The 23,700-nt window shown below is 43.8% G+C and overlaps 1 protein-coding gene across 6 annotated transcripts in view; it reads right to left on the reverse strand.

Moving 5' to 3' along the window:
- LOC126272696 (homeotic protein spalt-major-like) overlaps positions 1-23,700 on the reverse strand; it is a 509,054-nt gene that overhangs the window by 265,820 nt on the left and 219,534 nt on the right. For 5 of the 6 annotated variants that reach the window (XM_049975726.1, XM_049975728.1, XM_049975723.1 and 2 more), the window contains exon 2: positions 7,204-7,356. The exons of the other annotated variant lie outside the window; for it this stretch is intronic. In XM_049975726.1, coding sequence (XP_049831683.1) covers positions 7,204-7,356 — 153 coding nt within the window. The remainder of the gene's footprint in view (positions 1-7,203; positions 7,357-23,700) is intronic. 6 annotated transcript variants of the gene reach the window in all.

Below are 23,700 nucleotides of genomic sequence, written 5' to 3' on the forward strand. Positions count from 1 at the left end.
TAAGGTCATCAGTCCCTAAGCTTACACACTACTTAACCTATATTATACTAAGGACAAACACATACACCCATGCCCGAGGGAGGACTCGAACCTCCGCCGGAACCAGCCGGAATTCGAGGTTTCTAGCCTCGTAATATGTTTCTGGTACATTCTGGGTGTTTCACAATTCCTATTCTTGTAGCGTTTCTAGAGAGCACTAATCTACTAAGACCATCTCGGAAATGTACTGTTTGGCTGTAAAATAAGTCCACTGAGCTCTGACCTGTGTGCTACACAGAACACATGACTTGAGCAATGTTTCTGGCGCTCACAGTCGAGTTCTCTCGAAAATGACGAAGGACGTCTTCTACAAAGACAAGAGCGCTGCACGTCTGTGTAGCACCACAGTCAACCCTACTAGCTGCGAAAGTACCAGTTTATCGCAACGGCTAATGTAGTGAAAACGAAAATGATATATGATGTAATTACACCTGGAACTCAAAACTAATTTCCAGACAGGGATCCTTATCGACACTTTTATCTACTAAGTCCCCTCTACAACCTCTACAATAGTGTAATACGAGTTGTAAAACACCATGAATACATCGAATCGATACATCTTATTGACATCAAATGCTCTTCAATAACGTACACTGTCGCTCGGCGCCTCACTTCGTCAATGGTGCTGTGGGTCCTTGGTTCGACAGGGGGACTTAAAGCCTTATGTGTAGATGACTCTGCAACAGGGAAAGTGCTATCGACGTTCGAAAATGCCATAGTTGTTAGATACTGTATACTTCGTTATTGTCATCTACTGTTAGGATAATAAATATTTTCTTTCTATTCGGAGCATTTGGAACATTTTATGTGTTAGGACTCGAAACAAACCTCCGGCTGGTTTCCTGAAAATTCAATGAACGACTAACATCTTCGACAATGCCACATTCCTTGACACAAAGCGCAGACATTTGGGACTAAATGCAGGGGTTTCACGTAGAATCTGCCAATGAAGGATTGCACGCTACCAGTCCTCGTCTCATTCCCGCCAAAATGAAGAAACTTTTAGACCAGTCTTCGAACCGGCCACTTCGTGAGTCGAGGGCCACAGCACAATCGTACCTTACCGCTCCCATCTACGGATGCTGATACGTACACAATCTAATCAAAAGTGTGCGGACATCATAATGGCGAAGGGTGGACACCTTCCTCCCCCCTGCCTCCCCCGGATTAATGCCCACTAAAAGAGGGCCATGTACTTTTGATCAAGTAGTGTATGTATGTTATCGATATTAATCTATTGTGTGATTTCAACGTATGTGATCTACCGCCAAGCTTCTCTTTGGCAACTGTCTTTCGACAACCTGCAGAGCGTGTCTATTGGTTGGCGGCGAAGTAGCAGCGGCTAACGTTGTTCCCTCCTGGCGAAGCGCCAAGGTGCGGAAGGAACGGAGCCGACGTGAGAGAGGGGTGAGGGCGGTAAAGAAAGAGGCGAGATGCTGATATAAAATTTGCAATCCCAGTCCCCGGCCACAGTCTGCCTTATCTCCAGCTCGGGGCGAGTCTAGGTGGTTCCGGCTGCGCTGCGCCGATGCGTAAGCGCCCGCCGGTGTATTAAGGCCGTAATGGCACCGGGGGCGGGCGCCTGATGAAGGTCGCATATTACCGCCGATATCCCCATTCCGGAGTTACGGGAAACGATGATGATCACGAGATGAGGCAATCAGGAAAATGAAATAACTTCTGCGTCGACTCCTCGTGCTCACGAACCCGCAATAAACTCCAGAAGCGCTCTCCGCCCGAACAGTCTGCTCAAGTCAGAAGCACTCGAAAATGCTTCCACGGATGATAGTGTTATACATGAGATTTACAGCAAAAGCATCAACAAGGAGCGAATTATTGCCATGAAATATTTTTTGCCCTGTAAGCAGTGACACCAACGCAGAATTGTCGACATATGGTAACATTTACAGAACAGAATTTGATGTCCCACGAGGACATTCTTCTGGTCATTGTCTATGAAATTTCTTCGTCCTAGGAGAATGAGCGATGTCCAATTTTGTGAGAATGGAATGAAAAATCATTATTACAGCATTCGTAACGCGTAGCCTAGAATTAGAAAGAAAATATATTTCCCTCCTTTTTTTCTGTTCATGAGCCCTTCTGCGACTTTCTCGTTTTCTCTCATTATTATTATTATTATTATTATTACTATTTAGTTTGACCCTCTAAATGTCCTGTAGAACCTCTAGTTGGCCTTGGTCTTTTTGTTCTTATCTTCCCAAAGCTTCTTCACCCTGCTATTTAAAAAGAGTCTGTCTTCATCTAGGACCCATGTTTCTTTAGTTTCTGTCTTCTTTCGGTTAGGTGTTTTGGCGTGAACTTACGAGAGCCACTCTTCCGTCTGGATGTCATCCGCTTAATTGCTAGCGGGTCAACAGCGATTTCCTTGACGCTCTAGCCATTGTACTTCAGGTCCCATTTATGATGCTGAAAATGTTTTCGCCTAATTGTGAGTAATCCGTTCGTGCTACATATATATAAAATTTTAGACATCTTTTCCGTACAATGGAACCATTTTTTTTTCCCTCAGGGAATATAATTCTTCTGAAATTTTTCGCGCCGACATACTTTCTTCCATGTTGGATCTGAATATTTTCCGCAATATCTGTCGTTCCATTAATTCGATGACATTGGGAGCAGCGGTTAATGGTGATGTCTTAACTGTATTGAGTGCTTCTGAGAGAACGACTGTTTGGTAATAGCGTATTTTGACTTTGGTGGAAAGGGATTTATTGTTATTAGTAATTAAAATGATTATGTACACTGTATGCGTTATTCTGCACAAGTTTTATTACTCACCTTGCCTTTGTCATTTTTCCCAATAACGTTGCCTAAGTACTTGAAGTGCTGAAGCTGACTCAGTTGCCATATTTCGTAGTGAGGGATTTCATGGCTGGTTGTTTGGGGTCCATGTGCTGTCTCTTCTGTCGTTCATATACAAATACAGTTGCTTTGTGACCATTAAACAAGACTGACAGTTAACCGATTAGTTACACACACTAAAGATTTGATAATAGTGCTCCCACATTTGGCAAAGGCATATGGGAGTGCGCCGAAGCATAAAATATGGGCTTCTTGGAAAAACGGAATGTCTCACATGGTCTAATTGCAAACATTCAGATACTATTTGATAATTATGGGAGCAGTGTAGAATAGGAGATGAGAAGTCAAAAGGGGTTTAAAAAAAGAGAGATATGTCATACCATAGTTTCCTTTCATCATAACTCCTCATCACACCCATGGATACCATAACGAAATGGAGAAAGAAGACCTAAATGCTCTTGTACTTGCGGGCCACCTCTCCATTTTAAGTGAAACCAACGTGCATATACAGAGGAAGGTTATCAGTGGAAGATCGAATTCAAAGAGTTCGGGTTAGTTATGAGCAAAAACAACAGAGGAAATGCGAACGCGTAGAACCCCCACTTCCTGTAACCCATTTTTAGAGGGTAAGAAGATTGGAAATGTGGACGTATCTAGGCAGAGTTATGGCAAATGACGGGAGGGGCAATTGTTTAGTTCTGATAAAGGTAATCGAAGGATCGAAATTCTTCAGTCTAATACGAAGACTTGTCTGGAATATGTGATCATGCTGGAAAGACTGAGTGCAGACGGACTAAAGTGATTTGGTCATGTGACACGGATGCAGCCTAACCGAATTCCCCATCAGTTCTTGGAAAGAAACCAGCCAGGACGAAGACCAATCGTGCGTTCAAGAAAGAGGTGGCACGTCCACCTCTCTGTTGGACCAAATTAAAGAAAACTCTTGAAAGGAAAGGAGAGAGATGCGATACTGTGGTGAGGGAGGAAGTCTACCAAGACGGAAACAGGTGGAACAAATCGTTCGGAAACATACTACCCGGATAGCTCAGTGGACCGCCTGATGAGCATGGTGATGGTGATGACAACGAATGAAGCTCCATGTCACAGGCTGATAGGAGAACCGGGTCAGTACGCGTGACCCAGCCGCTGCTGAGAAAGATCGTTGGTGACGGTAATAAAAATATTAACAGGACGGTCGCCGAGGTAATTAAGTGTAATTATATAGCGGCTGCTCGGCGTGCAGCGTGCCGCTTTCTCAGAAACACTCTGCGCGGGACTGCGCCGTATGCGTTCGACGAAAAGCCCAGCAGTCGGCGGCTGTGACCGACTTACTTCAAATCTGAACTCACCCACTGCCAGCTCGCGCAAATCAGCCTGCAAGCTACACTCTCAGTACCAAATGTGGTTTCGAAGGTCAGTGTTGCGCATTTTGTTCAGTAAACAAGTAAGCACGGGTTCAGTGGCGCAGAGAAGGGCGAAGGAAATGGTTTGGCTTTTGCTAAGGAACTACACCATCACTGAAGTGGAAGCCGTTAGCGGACACAACGAAAACCACCACTCATTATAGTCGGAAAGGGACTTTAACTACGTACTGAGCGAAATGGCTCAGTCGATGTGGGGGGGGGGGGGGGGGGGGTTGGTTGGGGGAAGAGACCAAACAGCGAGGTCATCGGTCTCGTCCGATTAGGGAAGGACGAGGAAGGATGTCGGCCGTGCCCTTTCAAAGAAACCATTCCAGCATTTGCCTGGAGCGATTTAGGGAAATCACGGAAAACCTAAATCAGGATGGCCGGACACGGGATAGAACCGTCGTCCTCCCGAATGCGAGTCCAGTGTGCTAACCACTGCGCCACCTCGCTCGGTGTTTAGCACGCTGGACTCTCAATGAAGTTCAGGTTCTCGTCTGGACATCGAATATACCTATCCGTGATTTTTGCCTCTTAGCGCTAATGCCAGGCTAGGCAATAGCCGGTTTCCTGCCCCCTCCTTGTCCTTTCCGAGCAGCTCTCTTATTATCACGTCGTCGACATTGCCTTGAAACCTAATCTTCCTCGCTTCACCTGTTGTCTTGCATCCCGCTTCTCTGGAGTTTGAGTTCTACGACCTAACAACAGCACTTTCTTATTCAGTTTGAAAAGCAGAGACAAGACTTTTCTTCTTTGTTTCATCTACGATTATTTCGCTCATTTTAAACTTCCTGACAGATTAAAATTGTGTGCTGGACGGGAACTAGAACAAGAATCATTGCTCGTACACGGTCAAAATATTTTGACAACTCTTTATAAAAGCTAAGACGAAACCTACTTTTATAATAAACATGACAAAAGTACCCCAATACACAATGAAAAATATTATAAAACGCCTTTATAAAAAAACGTTTGCGAAAGTGCTTTCCTATCTCCACAGACTCTACGGGTCACTTCCCGAAAAAAATCTCCCACTCTTCTGTCTTGTATACTTTCGCAAGAGTGTCAAACGTCTAACAATGTTGGTCAGAATGAAAACTCGTGACTAACCGCAAGCTCGAACCGTTTTTCAGTTGAGAACTTGAACTAAAAGTAGTAAACAAAGACATTTTCCTCACTGACTTTGCTTTCCAGCTTCGGATAGTGTATATGACCGTCTATGAACAAAGTTTGTCTCGCCTCCATCATGTTGTGAAAGGTATGTCTTAGGAACATATTTGCGGTATCGTCCAGAGACACAGATGCCACATCAAAATCGGCAATGCAAATCGGTACCACAGACATTAGCGAAGGCTCGTTACAGTCCACAACGATGCACGGGAGACCCTCCAGAAGACACCACCCCCTTCCCAGGAACAGCAGTGCCCCCACACTGAGGTCAATATAGTGATGAGCATGCAGGAGGTCGACCCTAGTTCGAGACCTCAGCTATAGGCAGTCAACATCATCGTATAGGATCAATGAATCACGAAAGTTTCAGATGACCTTGTAGTGTTGATAATGTTGAACATTGTGTACCCAAGAGAACAGTTTGTTAATTAGTGCACAAAGTGATGTTTCGTAAGCCCATGACAGTTGTAAATTACCCAGTACTCTTATAGCAAGGCAGTGTTTCAATGCCAAGTAAATCTTTTGTTCATTCATGTAATAAAGTGAACTTATATTTCATGTGTTCTGCTTTAATAAGCCTTCTCACAGAACAATGAAAGAATTTACAGTTGTAGCTGGACGAAAGTAGTTTCGCCTGGTCACAACAGCATTACTTTAGTTAACGAGGGAATAATTCAAAAGCATATGAACGGCTTTTCTATATCTTTGTTGGTCTCTGGGCAGAGATGCTTCATACGAAATTTACGCGTATTTTCGATAGTAATGTAGATTTCTATAAGATGGCAAAACGGGCAATGATATTCGACTTGTGTAGTTACGAAACGCAGGTGCGTTGTAACAAGTACAGTGCGTTCAATAATTACAGTAAGCTGTAGTCTCCCCAGATCATCAAAGCACTGAAACTATGTTAACGTTTACAACAGTATGTAGGCACACTTAAAATCCGTTGCGAAATTCTTCGAATGACAAAGTCACCTTTTGTGGAGCTATATCTGTGGTATAAATTACAAACTGCAACATGTTAATACTGAATTACGAAGATTAAAAATGGAGCATGTCAAACAAGGCGCTGTTGTATCGTAAAAAAGAAGTGAAATAGAGGCTTTTTGTGTTTACTTTTGTCATTTGTTAACTAATAGTATGAATTCCAATTGTGTTCTGCTTATACTAGCAAAAGTGTCTCACAAAGGAGACAATGCACTCACGAGTATAATTAAAAAATAAATTCGCTCCAAATGATACTAAGTAACTAGAACTTGAGTCCTTTCTTGAAGGCAAAATGTAACGTGGAACGCTGAAGTTTGCTTCACTACATAGAATTACAGTGTTTTAAATTACTGTTAAACAACAGACTTACTGGACGAGACGTAATTATGAATAGCTAAATTGATTATGATCGGAAAGTATAACTAGTAGAAGAAAAGCTTATTCACTCAACCGCAAACTGCTCGCTGAGGTATTTATTTTCTGGAAATTCTGTAATGGTGAACTAACTCCCATTACTTTTTCTTGCATTAGAAAATGCAGAGGAATTTTTCCTTCTATTCCGTTGTCACTGTTCGATGCAACTAAAAGAAAGACGAAACAAAAAAGAAAATATTTATCTGATGTTATGCGTAAGTACACTGTATTGCATCCAATGCTGACAACTCGAGAAGCAGAAATCAGGGTCCAAATAGGGTTGCAAATCATAACAGTCAGATAGAGTCATACGCCACATTGGCAACATTTAATTACTTCATAAGAATAAATGTTTTCTGCTTACGTGCAGCGGCGAAGGTCAGCCTCGAAGTCTTTGGCGATGCGACGCATTGCAGATGACGCTGGGGTTGTAAGTCTCTTTTATCGTGATTTCGAGAGCGAATACTGAACTGGTAACAGGCCACTTCAGAACACGGCGAAGCTTGCTCCGACTTACCTGAAACAAGCAAAGAGTACGTAAGTTTTTATATATTTACTTACAATGGAAAATTGTAATTGTTGTTTCTTAACAAACTATGTGTAATCTTCAGATGTCTGACGAGCAGTAACGAGAGAAACCAACAGATAACACAGATGACACGACGGTGAGATAAGGGTAAGATGACACGAGTTTGGCGAAACTGTTGTTAGGTTCCCGGCGTGGTCTGCTCGGTGGCATCTGTTCCATAGTTTCAAATTGTTGCAAGAGGGCATCCAGCAGATCTTTGGTGTGAAGATAGGTTAACAAAATCAGACTGCATAGAAATGTTACTCCGAGCTGTGTGCTATATTTGGTCTATCACTGACAACGGCAGTGAGGAAATAGCCGGAATAAAGGAATGTGAAAACGTACGATATGCGTTGTTAGCACCAGTTTCGTTATTACTAAAAAGAAACAGGATAAACGTTTATCCACAGTTCTAAAGTGAAAATACGAATGTATCAGCGTTTTACTTCTATCAGAAGGAATTTTTTTTCAGAATTTTCGCGCAATTACAGAGACCGTAAGTTGCAGTACACATGCAACTTAGGAGCATAAAGTTCCCGATGGTAACGCCCCACGAAAAAAGACAGCTTTTGATGAAATTAGCAAACAAACAACGACTCAGTGATAGAGCAGTCACTTGATTGTATAACTACCTTTTGGAACACTGTTCCAGCGTCTGAAAACTTGAAACAGTTACGCCTCTGACCTTTGTCAGATTTGTAATCGACATACAATCGCCTTTAATACTACAGATTTTTCGAAGGTGTAGTGGATTAGTGTTTTAAACAATTCCTCTTGTTTCACTTGAAACTGAATTATATAAAGGATATTGGAATAGTCCGTACTCGACAATGAAGATTTTATTTGACACTTGCTTCATTTTAATTCAGTTACATATACCATAAAAATATATGTAAAAAATTCCAAATCGTACCCCGTTCTATGCGAAGTGTGCTGGACTAGCTTCAGTGAGAGAAAGGATGCAGCAGGTATCTAGGCGCGAGATTTCATTCTGCACAATATCAGCTTTTTTGCAGCGTGCACTTTGCGGCACAGAAAACAAAAGAAATATGGGCTACGCATAATGCATTACCTGTCACGTATTTTCTCCAAAGAGTGGTAGTACACCAGAGGTTGATGGTTTGAGCAGAGTCATTAAAGGTGCTCCAGGTCCTTACTGCATCGTTGCCCCCCCCCCCCTTCCCCCCCCCCTCCCCACCACCCGCTCCACCAATATTTTTTGATAAGCAATTTTTTTCGTCTTAGTTGACAAAGGTAACACCGTTGAACGAATATATCCGAACTTAATTAATTATACACATGTATAAGCTGTACTGCAGTAAGAATTGATGCTTTGTAGGATTTGCTAATGTGCCAGTAAATCAAATACATATATATTATCCACTAAAAAGACAGTATTCTAAGTTTTAGTGGACCTGCGTTAGTACGACTATGAATGATTAAGGGGCTTGGTGGATAAGCACGAATCTGCTTGGTTTTGCTGTACGTTTTAGTATGAGGAATGGATAGGAGACACGGCTAACAATCGAGCCCCACGCGACAATCGCTTAAAGTCTGGTATTGGTATAACAATAGTCAGTGCATCTATCAAGAGGAATTACTATGAACAGAGTTCGAGACAAATTAGCCGGTCTTCGTGACCGAGCGGTTTTAGGAGCCGCGCGACCGTTACGGTCAAATGGCTCTGAGCACTATGGGACTTAACATATGAGGTCATCAGTCCCCTAGAACTTAGAACTAACTACCTAAGGACATCACACACATTCATGCCCGAGGCAGGATTCGAGCCTGCGTCTAGAACCGCTCGGCCACAGCGGCCAGCCCCGCTACGGTCGCAGGTACGAATCCTGCCTCGGGCATGGATGTGTGTGATGTCCTTAGGTTAGTTAGGTCTGACTATTTCTAAGTTCTAGGGGACTAATGGCCTCAGAAGTTGAGTCCCATAGCACTCAGAGCCATTTGAACCAATTAGTTAAGTTTAAGTAGTTCTAAGTTCTAGGGGACTGATGACGTCAGAAGTCAAGTCCCATAGAGCTCAGAGCCATTTTGAAATTATCAATATTGTCTTTTCTTAACACAGGAATGATACTAAGTAAAAATTCATTGGAAAATATACCCCAATTTATTCATTTTTGCCACTAGAATGTGGTATCAACCAAGTCAAGCAGAATTTAATCTGAAAAACAGTTTCCATGGTTCGTTAAGACACAATAGATAATAATCATACACACAGCGATTAAAAAATTTGCATATTAATAACATATAACTTTTTTTACTCTCTGCTCGCAAAATTCTTTTTAGTCCAGGCTTAAACTGGCACGCTTTAAAGAGTTTTAAGTCTGGTCTGAGGCATCAACCATGTTCCAAAATATGGTTCTAGGGCCTAATTTATTCAACGTTTTTCAAGGGGATCTGCCGTTTAGACCCCCTTATGATCTATACTCGATCTGTTGAGTCGTGGTCGGCAGTAACTTAGTGCATGTGGCACCCACGGTGTTTTACCAAATGGAAGCCTCCGAGACTGTGTCCCCCCCCCCCCCTCCCCCCGGCGGGAAATGTCGAAACCTATGGGAGCCTCTGGCGCTCTGCTGCTCTCATTTCGGTCTGGGGTAGAAAATACGTCGTATGGCAGCGCAGTGAGCGCGACGGCCACGGCGTGAGCACGCGGCGTCGGGTAACGGTGCAGCGCAGTAGCGCACGTGGCGCCAGGCGTCCTCCGACCGCTGGCCACTGGCTGCCTCCTGCGCTGGCTGCGCGCTGCGTTCCCACGTCACGCCGCGGAGCCGCGGCCAGCGGGAAACACGGGCCCCGCGACCAACTTGTGACGTCACACTAGTCGCCTTGTCCGCCACGCTTCGTGAACGCTCGGCTCCGTGCAAGGGCCACGGGGAACCAATATGAAATTCAGAAGGTACCCACTACTGGTCTTAATTTTGTCGTGTGCTATCGAGAGCTTGCATGCATTTAAACGAGCTGTCAAGAATTAAATTCGTCTCCCCGCAGTGCAGACACTAGTAAAGCCGTCGGCACACGGACCGTGCATCCGAACGTTGAGCGTGCCCAGTTTCTGACGTCATAGCGTGGAATTGCACGCTCGGGAGTCTTTTCGAACGTGCAGAGCAATATCTGGCATGTCAGATATTCTGAGCGTGCGTCTGAGCGTTGACCAATGAGATGGCACAACGCCACCTACGTCACACACCCGCCGTCTCCCTTCAGTACAGAGTTGTGGGGCGCCATATTGGCATTCATTACAAGCTTATACGTATCTATGCCGTTTCTGAGCATCAGCAACTTGAGAATCACTGGAAAACTCGTTGTTAACTCTGTGATTAATTCCAATAAAATAATGAGAAACATCATACTCGTGACAAAACAATTATTGTAACTTGCGTATTATGAGAGTAGGCTATTTGAAGGCGGCCACACATTGAAGATCCACCCAAAACGCATTGTTCTTGGTACAATTTGTTATAATTAAATTTCAATTAGTAACATAGCCACGATTAAGGTTTCCAGCAAGGGTAAGACAATATAATTAATTACTAAGGGTCCGTTGCTGGTTTAGCGTAGTGAGCAGCGTCACTGTCCCTTGATAAATGTTTGTTGGGGCGGTAGTTCGCGTTTTGACATTGCCAATGTTTTTTTCCCTAACATTGGCGTTTTTATTAGATGCTGATACTTTATTATTAGTTTAATATAAGTATATACTATAACATTCGATGTTATGTAAATATAAGTTCACCTCTTTTTCAGGGGTGACTTTGTTCCATTGGCTTAATTTAAAGAACAGCTTGCCCTATTTGTATAAAGATATTTTGCTCCTTTTTCTTTTAGGCTTCGTAATTCGCATGTTGCAAAGATTCTGCTATTGGGCAGGAACAGTGATCAAGTAAGACTGACCTTGGGGTTTTACTAAAAAGTGGGAATGATGAAATAATGTATATCTTCTGTAGAGAAGTATTCCAAATTTGTACCGCATTGTTTGTAATGGAACTTTTATAAGCCTATGTCCTTATTGATTGGTCATGGTACTTTCCTTTTCGTGGACGATGGAGGAAATGTGCGTTTTAATAGAGATAACGTGGGAATTTTACGCTGGCCCGTACAGTACAAGGTCCAATCAATAAGGACACAGGCTTATAAAACTTTCATCACAAACAGTGCGGTGCAGATTTGGAATACTTCTCCGCATAAGAATAATAAATAATGTTTATTATTTCATCATTCCCACATTTTAGTGAAACCCCAAGTTCAGTCTTACTTGATCACTGTTCCTACCCAGTAGCAGAATCTTTGCAACATGTGAATTAGGAAGCGTAAAAGAAAAAGGAGCAAAATATCTTTATACAAGTAGCGCAAGCTGTTTAGAGGATTAAGCCAATCGAACAGTCACCCCTCAAAAAAAGGTGAACTCATATTTACATAACATCAAATATTATAGTATATACTTATATTAAACTAATAATAAAGTATCAGAAACTAATAACAACGCGAATGTTAGAAAAAAAATCTGGAAGTGTCTAGACGCGAACATGTGGTGACTCTACTCATAACGCTAAACCAATAACCATCTCTCCGTACGACTGATAGTTTCTTACTCCATGATGGAAACCGTAATCGTAGATAATTACTAATTGAAATTTAATTTTAACAAATTGTACCAAGAACGATGCGTTTTGGGTGGATCTTCAGTGTGCCGGTGCCTTGAAATAGCCTACTCTCATAATACGCAAGTTACAATGATTCTTTTGCCACGATTATGATGTTTGTCATTATTTTATTCGAACGGATCACACAGTTAACAACAGGTTTTCCAGTGATTCTCAATTTGCTGGTGCTCAGAAACGGCATATATACATATAGACTTGAAATGAATGCCAATATGGCTCCTCACAACTCTGTACTGAAGAGAGACGGCGTGCGTGTGACGTAGGTGGCGTTGTGCCATCTCATTGGTCAACGCTCAGACGCACGCTCAGAATATCTGACATGCCAGATATTGCTCTGCACGTTCGGAAAGACTCCCGAACGTGCTGCTCCACGCTATGACGTCAGAAACTCGGCACGCTCAACGTTCGGATGCACGGTCCGTGTGCCGACGGCTTAAGACCTGCAGTGTCACGTGCTGTGACGTACGCGCCACGGGCTGTCTTTCTCGTGGGCCTCGGTCGAGCGCAGTGGCCGACCGACGCGACACCTATTTTCGTAGTGACACCAGCCTACCAGCGGTTAATTTACGCGTTTTCCTCGCGGAATGAAATTTATACGCCCGCCAGACAACTACCCTTAATATATAAGGTGATAAATTCGACGTCGTTGTTTTAATGCGGCGCGAGAGACGGATGTCTGCGAGCGACTGGCTGGCTCGCGAGCGAACGGGAATGAATGGCTCTTCTGCTTAGCGTCACTCAGCCTGTGTTCGCTGAAGTGGTGGAGAGTCCTTCCTGAAGCGCGATGCTTCGTTTGTGGTCTACGTTAACCACAAATGCCCTCACAGGTTTACTTTCGCCACAACCTCATCTCCTTTCATCGTCGAATGATAATCACACAAAGTATGCAAGAGACGCCTGTGAAGTTTCGATGGTAGGGAATGAACTACTGGCGGAATTAAATCAGTGAGGATTGGTCCTAAGTCTTGTTCAGATAGGGTTCGGTCAGCTGCCTGGCACAGCGTTTTAGTCTTCCAAGAAATCACAAAATCAGCGCACACACCGCTGGAGAGAGAAAATTGATTCTGGGAACTCGGGGGTACCGGCCGGGGTGGCCGAGCCGTTCTAGGCGCTTCAGTCTGGAACCGCGCGACCGCTACGGTCGCAGGTTCGAATCCTGCCTCGGGCATGGATGTGTGTGGTGTCCTTAGGTTAGTTAGGTTTAAGTAGTTCTAAGTTCTAGGGGACTGATGACCTGAGATGTTGAGTCCCATAGTGCTCAGAGCCATTAGCCAACTCGGAGGTAGGTGGTTCCAATAACAGTCGTGAAAAAAGTTTCGTGGTCAGTACTTACTCAGTAAGAAGTCCCCAATAACAAGACATTGCGCATTTATTCATAATCTTCTAGTTTCTGTTCATTATGTTCTCCTTTCATATTTTCCACATTTGGAAATGCGAATTTCACATTTTCATAAACATCACATTTTTTTTTTTCATTTAAATGAATTAAACGAAACGGAAAGGCTATGGTAAACTGAATACAGTTTTCAGCAGTTTCGCATGCCTATGCCAGTTTTGTTGGCTGTTCAGTGTATAATGTATGTATCTTTGTATGTGTGTATGGTATGTAGTATGGTATTTTCTGGGATTACATATAATTCCCATAGTCTCGTCTTTCACTCTCATATCACTTCTTATGTTAATTCTTACGTCTTTCTTCATGAAGATTCCGTGCATTGCCTTGGATGATATCGGTGGTAGAAACATTAGAAATATGGAAATTCCGAACACAATGAGCATCGCGCGAAGGGAGGTTTGACGCAGTGACATTTCTTCGCATGAATATTACTCCAGAGAAGAACGTCGTTAACATCACTGAAGATTGCGCTAGTTGGCAATAATTTCGCGGCAAACCACGCATAACCGATCTTTTTTCCGAAAACTGGCGGTAGCAATCATTTATGAATCACGACACACTACAGGAATTTCACCGAAGACAGGTTCAAATAACTTTCTCATTCATTTAGTTTTTTAAACCCATTCACCAGACAGACAGTAGTAGGTGAATAAGAACAACGTCACTTCAACATACATTGGTGAACATTCGTGTAGTAATCTTCTACAGGTATGTGTAGATAATTGAAAAAATGAAATAAAATACAAACAATAATTGCATTTACAACCGCAATGTGTCACCACTTCGTTTGAACTTGTGTGCTAAAAGGTACATAAATTACAGTAGACCCTTTATCATTTAGCTACAATATAGCAGGTCAGCAACTGGAAGCAGTTAATTCCATACATTATCTGGGAGTAGGCATTAGGAGTGATTTAAAATGGAATGATCATATCAAGTTGATCGTCGGTAAAGCAGATGCCAGACTGACATTTATTGGAAGAGTCCTAAGGAAATGCAATACGAAAACAAAACAAGTAGGTTACAGTACACTTGTTCGCCCACTGCTTGAATATTGCTCACCAGTGTGGAATCCGTACCAGATAGGGTTGATAGAGGAGATAGAGAAGATCCAACGGAGAGCAGCGCGCTTCGTTACAGGATCATTTGGTAATCGCGAACGCGTTACGGAGATGATAGATAAACTCCAGTGGAAAACTTTGCAGGAGAGACACTCAGTAGCTCGGTACGGGCTTTTGTTGAAGTTTCGAGAACATACCTTCACCGAGGAGTCAAGCAGTATATTGCTCCCTCCTACGTATATCTCGCGAAGAGACCATGAGGATAAAGTCAGAGAGATTAGAGCCTACACAGAGGCATACCGACAACATTTCTTTCCAAGAACAATACGAGACTGGAATAGAAGGGAGAACCGATAGAGGTACTCAAAGTACCCTCCGCCACACACCGCCAGCTGGCTTGCGGAGTATGGGTGTAGATGTAGAAAATTTGAAAGTCGTTTTATCATAAATGGTCCAGTATCCGCGGATTAGCTGGACACCAGTTGGCCTAATTTGGTCCCTCTTTCACTGAGCGAACTTTGTGAGAGATCGGGTGACGGCGCGTGCCGAGTTCCCCTCAGGTGTAAGAAATGAAAGGTTAAGACGCATTATTTACCTGGTTTCTCGACCACCGAAAAAAAACTATCTAAGCATTACCGACAATCGAACCCGGCTCCTCCGTTTGGCAGTATGCGCGAATGTGACCGCCCAGCTACATGTTAGGGAGAATTCGAAACGGTTCATATGTCTCTCACATCGAACCAGCCACGGAGCAGCAGGGGAGTCTGTCCTCCGCCTTGAGTAATGTCAGGCGTCTGAGGGCTGTCATAACGCTTCAGACGCCGCACCGAGATGCGCTAACACGGCGCCGCCGGCAACAGGACGAGCAAAACCGCGGCGGGCAGCACTCAGTCATAAGTCAGCGCCGGCGAGAATGAGATGTTTTAATAAGCGGCCGTAAACATGCGCCGCGTCCCACAAAGCAAATAATCGCCGGCACCGCCGTCAGTGTTTTGAAAATATATCAGCCGCGTGTGGCGCCGAGACGCGCCGCTCCGCTACAAAGCGACGCCGACGCCGACGTCTGCGTTGGCCGGCCGGCGCTGTCCCGCGTGTTATTTCGTCCGTGATGTCTGGAGATCACTGCGACTGTTCATAGTTATAACGATCAGGTGGCTCCAGTTCTAATTCGAGCTTCTAGATTTGATGCCACTTCGGTGTGGCGGGCTTGTCCATCTCGCTGCTTATTTCTTCGGACAGCTGCTCATCCGGCTAACCGCTAGTCCACCGAGGTGGAAAACAGCTAACCGTCTTACTTTCGTTAAATTACTGACGTACGTCCCTTTAATTACTTTTGCACACGGACCTATATTTCTTGTACAAATTACATTTCTTCCTTTTATATTATGTTCAACTTGAATTTCAATTGAAATTTCAATTTGCAATCCGCACGTGCAACTGCTGAAAACTGTATTCAGTTTACCATAGCCTTTCCGTTTCGTCTAATTCATTTAAAACATCTATAGCAGTATGGAGTGAAATACACCCTAGAGAAAATGTGAAGCGTGTGAAAATGTGAAATTCGCATTTCCAAATATGGAAAATATGAAAAGTGAACATCATGAACAAGAACTAGAAAAATATGAACAAATAAATGTTCCGTATCGTGCACGCAAATATATTAAATTTATTTGAAATTTGAGATATTTACGTGCAAGAAACGCATTCTTTTTTTTCGCCTTTCGATAAATTTATCTTATGTGTATGCAAGTAATACACAAAAGAGTACAAAGGAAACTGAGGTTCTGTTAGATGACTATCTGGATCGTTTTCATAAAGATAAATTCAACAGTGAGACAGCTGTCACTGAGATTGAGAGTGAAAGCAAGACTGAAGAAAAATCGAGACACCCTCATAAGATTCATCCATACAGAAAAAAAGGGTCAGCAGTGTAAAAAAGGGCAAGGAGTACGAAATTCTGAGAGAAAGTGGGGTACGCTAAACGGCAAAATTGTTAATGTACACAATAAACCAGGACCACGAGGGAAAATAGGAGTGGAAGACCAAGAACGAAGTACTCGGATTGAACAGCGTGCAGTCTTTCGCTTCTACTGTTATATATCGAAGAACAATGGTAGAAATGAAAGAAAATTTGAAGATTGGGATTCTCACTGAAAGTGACGAAGAAATACAGGAGGTGTTGAATGGATTAAGAATCTAATGAGCACAGAATCTGGATTGAGAGTGAGCCAAAAAAAAGGCGAAAGTAATGAGGGGTAGCAGAAATGTTGACATCAAAACTGGAGACCATGAAGTAGACGAAATGAAGGAATTCTGCTAGCTTGGAAGCAAAAAGCACATGACTAAACAAGGAAGGAGCGAATGAAAAGAAGACTAGCACAGGCAAAGAGGGAATTTATGGCCAAAAGAAGTCTACTACTACCGAACATCTGGGTTAACTTGAGGAAGAAAATTCTGAGGATGTGCTTTTGGAGCTTAGCGTTGTGTGGCAGTGTCATGGACTGTTGGGAAAAACGGGAAAGAAGTGCATGCAAACGTTTCGGATGCGGTGTTATATAACGATGTTGAAAATTGGGTGGGCTGATGACATCAGGAATGAACAGGTTCTCAGCAGAACTGAAGAAGAAAGGAACGAATGAAAAAAAAAAAAAACTGACTAGAAAAAGGAACAGGATGACTGGACATCTCTTATGGCACCGGGAAGTGGCTTCCAGAGTGGTAGAGGGCGTTGAGGAGGGTAAAAACTGCGCGGGAAGAGAAGGGAGTGGAATATATTCAACAAATAATGGACAATGTGTGGTGCAAGTGGTACTCTGAGATGAAAAGGTTGACATAAAAGACAAATTCGTAGCGGGCTGTATCAAACCAGTCAGCAGACTGATGGTCCAAGAATGCAATTAAGCACCTATATTCTTCCGTAATAAAGCGGAATGAATAGGCAATTTTCACAAGAAATGCTTGCTTAGTTTTCAAACTAGTTTCACCAAAATAAATCGATGATGCGACGCAACGGACTGTCGATAGTACTTTGCGGTTAATACCACAGTGTTTAGTGATTTCAGGACAGGGCAAACGACGGCAGGGTGGCAAGACAAGAGTCCCTGCTGGCGAGCTTAGGCCTTGCGGCGAGCTGATACGAGGCCGTGATTCAGTGCGACTGCGGCAAAGCGCGCTGGCGCCAGTAGCACGTGCTCGCCGGACATTCCTGTGGCGCCAGCGCGCCGTCGCGCTGTTTAACACGGCGCGCACCAGCGCGGCATTCTTCTCTGGTAAAAATTACGCGGCAGCCGAGCTTCTTTCCGGCGCTATCGAGCTAGCTCTTTCATAGTTCGTGCGCACCGACAACGGCGTTAAATAACTACAATGATTAATGTTAACCGTGGTTCAACTATTGTTACTCCAAGTCTGCAGATACGATTTCAGCGGGCCCACCTGTCACGCGGCGGATCCGGAGTTTGCTCCGTAGCAAAGAACTTGGTGGGAAGACTAAAAGTAGTATGAATCACATTTCTTATGTCGTGTCCGGGTATGACCTCATCCAGGCAAATAAATGAAATAAATATGAAATATGCGCATACGCAGGCCGGTGGGGGCAGTATTATGCTAGAGGGAGATTCAGTTGTGCTTCCGTGGGACCTGGGTAAGTAACTGAAGGCACCATGAGAGCTGTTGATTACGTGAACTTACTTGCAAATCTCCTGCGATCTATCCATGCTTGATGTCTTCCTCAACGGCGACAGCATTTACAACAGGATAACTGCATGATATCGTGCTACAGTCGTTTGATGAGAAAGATGGTGAACTCGCGTTAATATTTCTGTCACCAAATTCGCCAGATCCGAATCCGATGGCTGTCGGGCGCTAGCTCGTCATGTAGAGAACAGCGTTACGGAAAATGAGTGATATTTCTTTAGATACAGGGTGATCAAAAGGTCAGTTTAAATTTGAAAACTTAATAAACCACGGAATAATGTAGATAGAGAGGTAAAAATTGGCACACATGCTTGGAATGACATGGGGTTTTATTAGGATGGCGCTCCACCCCATACTGCTAGACGCGTGAAAGGTCTCGTCCGCGCATCGTTTGGTGATGATCGTGAGCTCAGCCGCCACTTTTGCCATGCTTGGCCTCCCACGTCCCCAGACCTCAGTCCGTGCGATTATTGGCTTTGGGGTTACCTGAAGTCGCAAGTTTATCGTGATCGACCGACATCTCTAGGGATACTGAAAGACAACATCCGACGCCAATGACTCACCATAACTCCGGACATGCTTTACAGTGATGTTCACAACATTATTCCTCGACTACAGCTATTGTTGGTGTACATATTGAGCACTTCCTGTAAAGAACATCATCTTTGTTTTGTCTTACTTTGTTATGCTGATTATTGCTACTCTGATCAGATGTAGCGGTATCTGTCGGACATTTGTGAACTTATGTATTTTTTGGTTCTAATAAAACCCCATGCCATTCCAAGCATGTGTGTCAATTTGTACCTCTCTACCTACATTATTCCGTGATTCATTCAGTTTTCAAATTTATACTGACATTTTGATCACCCGGTATATCTGGTGCCACATACCTCCGGAAACTTAAGTAGGACTTGCCACAACCATGCTACCCAGAATAGCTGCTATATTTGGTTCCAAGGGTGGACGGACATGCTATCAACCAAAGGTCATAATGCTATGGCTCATCAGTGTATTGTTCAAGATACAAACTGAAAATAGTTCTAATCCTCTTATTCCGAATAGTTTTCGGGGAGTGTCCCTTGGTTTTAAGGCAAGTACGACAACTGGAAATTCCTTCCCAGATATACCGGACTAATATTCAAAAATGGTTCAAATGGCTCTGAGCACTATGGGACTTAACTTCTGAGGTCATCAGTCTCCTAGAACTTAGAACTACTTAAACCTAACTAACCTAAGGACATCACACACACACCCATGCCCGAGGCAGGATTCGAACTTGCGACCGTAGCGGTCGCGCTGTTCCAGACTATAGCTCCTAGAACTGCTCGTCCACTCCGGCCGGCGACTAATCATCTATCGCAGTTCCAGTTCGATGGTAATAGGTAAAAATACCGCAGCTCTCGAATGGACCAACATCACAAAGTCTCTCGTCTGCAAGAGATGAAAAAAAATTAACGAAAATAAAATGTATCTAGAGTTGTGGCATGTTGTAAATCAGATGATACCAGACGGCTATACGTTTAAACGGAACAAAGTTGACAGACTTACTTGCCAGATACTGCGAACCTACGAACATGATCTTTTATACTACACTTGACAAAAGGGAATCGATGACTGACGGATTTCCTAACCCATTCTGAAGCCGAACTACCATTCTACGTGCTGTCTTTTTTTAAGTTGCCATGCGACTTGGATGTAGCGTGAGACGGCGAACGCTTTTCCCCCTAACAAACGATCGTGGCCACATCAGATCGTCGCTTGTTCCCTAATGTTTATTTCGTTACCTGAGCCGCGTCGAACATCTGTGCGCCGTCCCGAACTAGCGCCGAACGGCGGATCGAATTACATCGTTGCACTTCCTGCGCACCTGCAGTATTTTTCCAGCCGTCGGAAGCGGATGAAGCGTAAAACAAGGAGCAGGCGAATAAAATGTACTCTGTTACGCATTAAATGAAGCTTCTTTAGGTCTATTTGCCTTTGAGTACTGCGAATAACGGTAATATGAAAGTACTGCTCCTGACTCCTTCTGACGAAAATGGCGCCAATTACTTACGAACGTTTTTTGCAGGAAAATGTGCAGTTTTCGTATAATTATTTTTAGTTCTAGACATACAAAATTTTACAGTGCCTTGTCATAAGCTGGCAGCTGTCCCTGTCTGGTTTCAATCTATAGTTCTGTTTGTTAGCATTATTGTAGTTCCCCCTCACAAAAGATGTTTATTTGTGTACAGAATAGCACAAGAATAAGTAAACATACTAAGAACTGGACTACACAAAGCCAGTAATTACCACTTCTCTCCCACTTATTTAATTTCTTCGAGCTGCCTATTTCCGACAGCCTCCGGCCATTCTGTTACTGCTTGTGTATGCGTTTTTGCAAAGCACTTGGCAGCGAGCCACTTCATTTCTGTGCCTCCTGTCTGCAAATGCATTTCAGAGAGAAATGAGCCTTTGGGATGAGAAGGGCACGCCGTTAAATAGTTTACGTTTCCAATTCCAAGAAAATGCGAGTGCGCCTGAGAATCCGAACGAGTTTCGTCGGGAGCAATGCATCGCGCGAAGGACGAGAAAAGACAAACGGACTTGAGACTTACTTGAAACTTTACTTTAAATGGCATCATTTCAAGAGTACACCTGTAAGTGATGACTATTGTGTACAGGCAGTTCGACCCAGGTAATGGTCAATTTGTCAGAAGTCGAGAACTTAGCTTAATCAGAACGATAGAAGAAAAACGTGCTATTTTCGACGAGCAAAACTGACAGCTACCTGTAGCAAGAACGGCTGCAGGGTGTTAATTGTTGCTCTAGCTCGCTCGATGCTGTCAGCTCGGTCAGCCTGATCAGCAAATTATAATCATTTACGACAGTTGTCTGCACTGACGCAGGATTATATTATTGTTATGTATTCTCTAGCTAGCGTTGCAATATATTACCACAAACAGTTCTTTGTTTGGAAGTAGAAAGGTGCTGTCTCATAATTATTGAAAACCAGGTCGTGCGCGATTGTCATAGGGTAAAACTCTAGTCTCTTCGCAGTGTTTCATAGAATGAGTGAAATGAAATTATTAATGGTGATTGGTCCATCGGACTGTCACTTTCGGTGGCTCCCACACTGTTATTTGAGTAGGCTGTGTGCGAGCACTAGCTCCCCCCCCCCCCACCCCCACCTCTCATCCAAACCCCTCAACAACACTGCACTGCACAAAGAGTCGTCATCCACCAACACACTCTTATCCGTAACAGGTCGGAGTAAAACAACGGCAAACCACCTCCACTACCAACTTGACGACGCTATTAATGAGCTATTCGCTGGAACGCACTACTCAGCATCATCCCTATCAACAGTGATCATTGCAGTGACTCAGTAGAACACGAGAAGCCTTGAGGAGCATGTTCATCTGAAGACATGAGAAAATGACACCTCCCAACAGACGGAACAGTAACCTTATTTTGACCAAACTGATGTAGTGAAACCACGAAAAGCTAAATGAGGATGGCCTGATGAGATTTTGAACTGTGGGTCCCCCGAATACGAGTTCAGCTTCTAAACTACTCCATCATTTCTCTAGTTCAGTGCTGATCCACGATGAATCCATAGTAGACTAGAGCTAGTAAAGATTTGATGGACAACAGTCTTATGCATCCACGTTCCGCTCATCAGTGTTCTGTGCAACTGAGATCATTTGTCTACACCATCTCGGCACGGTCGACGCTGATCTAATGTCAAAAATTAGAATTTTATATCACTCGGCGCTGGAAAATAAACATTCAGAACAAAAAAAGGAACTAAAACACACATCACAATATATAAATCTATATTTATTTAGAAAATTTAAGTATGAAACAGCGTTTTCAGCGGCTGACGAAGTTTGAAAGGCGCTTCATTGCACATTTCCACTTGGCCGGATGGTTGAATCGTGCAATATCCACATTCTTGGGGCATTCATATGTGACAGTGACCTGAGGCTGGATTGCATGAGAACCTAAGGACAGATATACTCGCTGTCAAGGATCCGACTGACGACGCCCAACCACCCCTAGGGAGAAGAGTCGTATTGTGCACCAGCCACATAGCAGTTGCTTCACTTCTGTGCCTGTCATTGGAGAAAAAGTACTCTGTGTTATCCCGCACCACTGGTCGGAGACAAGCAGCGGCCAGACTAGGGAATTACTGTCCAGTGAACGTCTAAACATAAACGTTTGTTTTTGGAGTTGTGCCATGGCCGGGACGCATTGTGTGTAGCTACTGTCGTGAGTGCGCCAGCGACCTCAGGAGGGATTTCATTCCCCCAGTGTTTTGGAGAGGCACAAAGGTGCTACTCCTGGAGTCACGGTGTGGAGAGTCATGATGTGTGACTACACGTCACGGCCGGTAGTGATTGAGGTAACTCTGACAGCACAACGGTACGTCACGAAGGTCCTGGATCTTCATGTGTTGCCTCTCTTGCGATAGTATCGTGGTGTCAATTTTCGACAGGACTATGGTCGTGCACATACGCACGTGTCTCTATGAACTGTCAGAGTCACGCTGAGGTGTCCTCGTGCCCAGCGAGATACCCAGTTCGCACGTCGGTTTGTTAACCAGCTGTTGAGCCACCTTACCTCACGGGAGGATACAACGGCTTTACGACACCCTTAACAAGCGAATCAATCCATGTAACCAGGCCAGACTGGGTGCGACGTCGTACTGACAAGTGTCCTCATACTTGCAATTATTTCGTAAATTTTACTCGATTTTGTAATTATAGCATCAGATATAAGGGTATCGTCAGGAGTGGCCTAGGGAGGTGTGATTTGGATGACAGGGTGGGCAGCAATCTGCGGTTGTTTGCTGATGATGCCGTGGTGTGCGTAAGGGGTCGAAGTTGAGTGATTATAGGAAGATGCAAGGCGACTTAGGCAAAATTTCCAATTGGTGTGATGAATGTGGAAAAATGTAAGTTAATGCGAATCAGTACGGAGATCAAACTTGTAATGTTCGGATGCAGTAAGTGTCCTACTTGATCCAGTCAAGTCGTTTAAATATCTGGGCACACCTCTGAAAAGCGATCTGGGGTGTAACGGGCATGTGAGAATGCGATAGGGAAGGCGAATGATCGACTTCAGTTTACTGGGAGAATTTTAGGTTCAAATAATGACTCTGAGCACTATGGGACTTAACTTCCGAGGTGATCAGTCCCCTAGAACTACTTAAACCTAACTAACCCAAGGGCATCACACACATCCATACCCGAGGCAGGATTCGAACCTGCGACCGTAGTAGTTGCGCTATTCCAGACTGTAGCGCCAGAACCGCTGGACCACCCCGGCCGGCGAGAATTTTAGGAAAGAGTGCTTCAGCTATAAAGGAGACCGCATATAGGACTCTGGTGCGACCTATTCTTCGCTACTACTGCAGTATTTGGGATCCGTTCCAGGGCGGATTGAAGGAAGACATTGACGCAATTCAGCAGCGGGCTGCTAAATTTGT

The sequence above is a fragment of the Schistocerca gregaria genome, chromosome 5, assembly GCF_023897955.1.
Source record: "Schistocerca gregaria isolate iqSchGreg1 chromosome 5, iqSchGreg1.2, whole genome shotgun sequence".
NCBI lineage: Eukaryota > Metazoa > Arthropoda > Insecta > Orthoptera > Acrididae > Schistocerca > Schistocerca gregaria.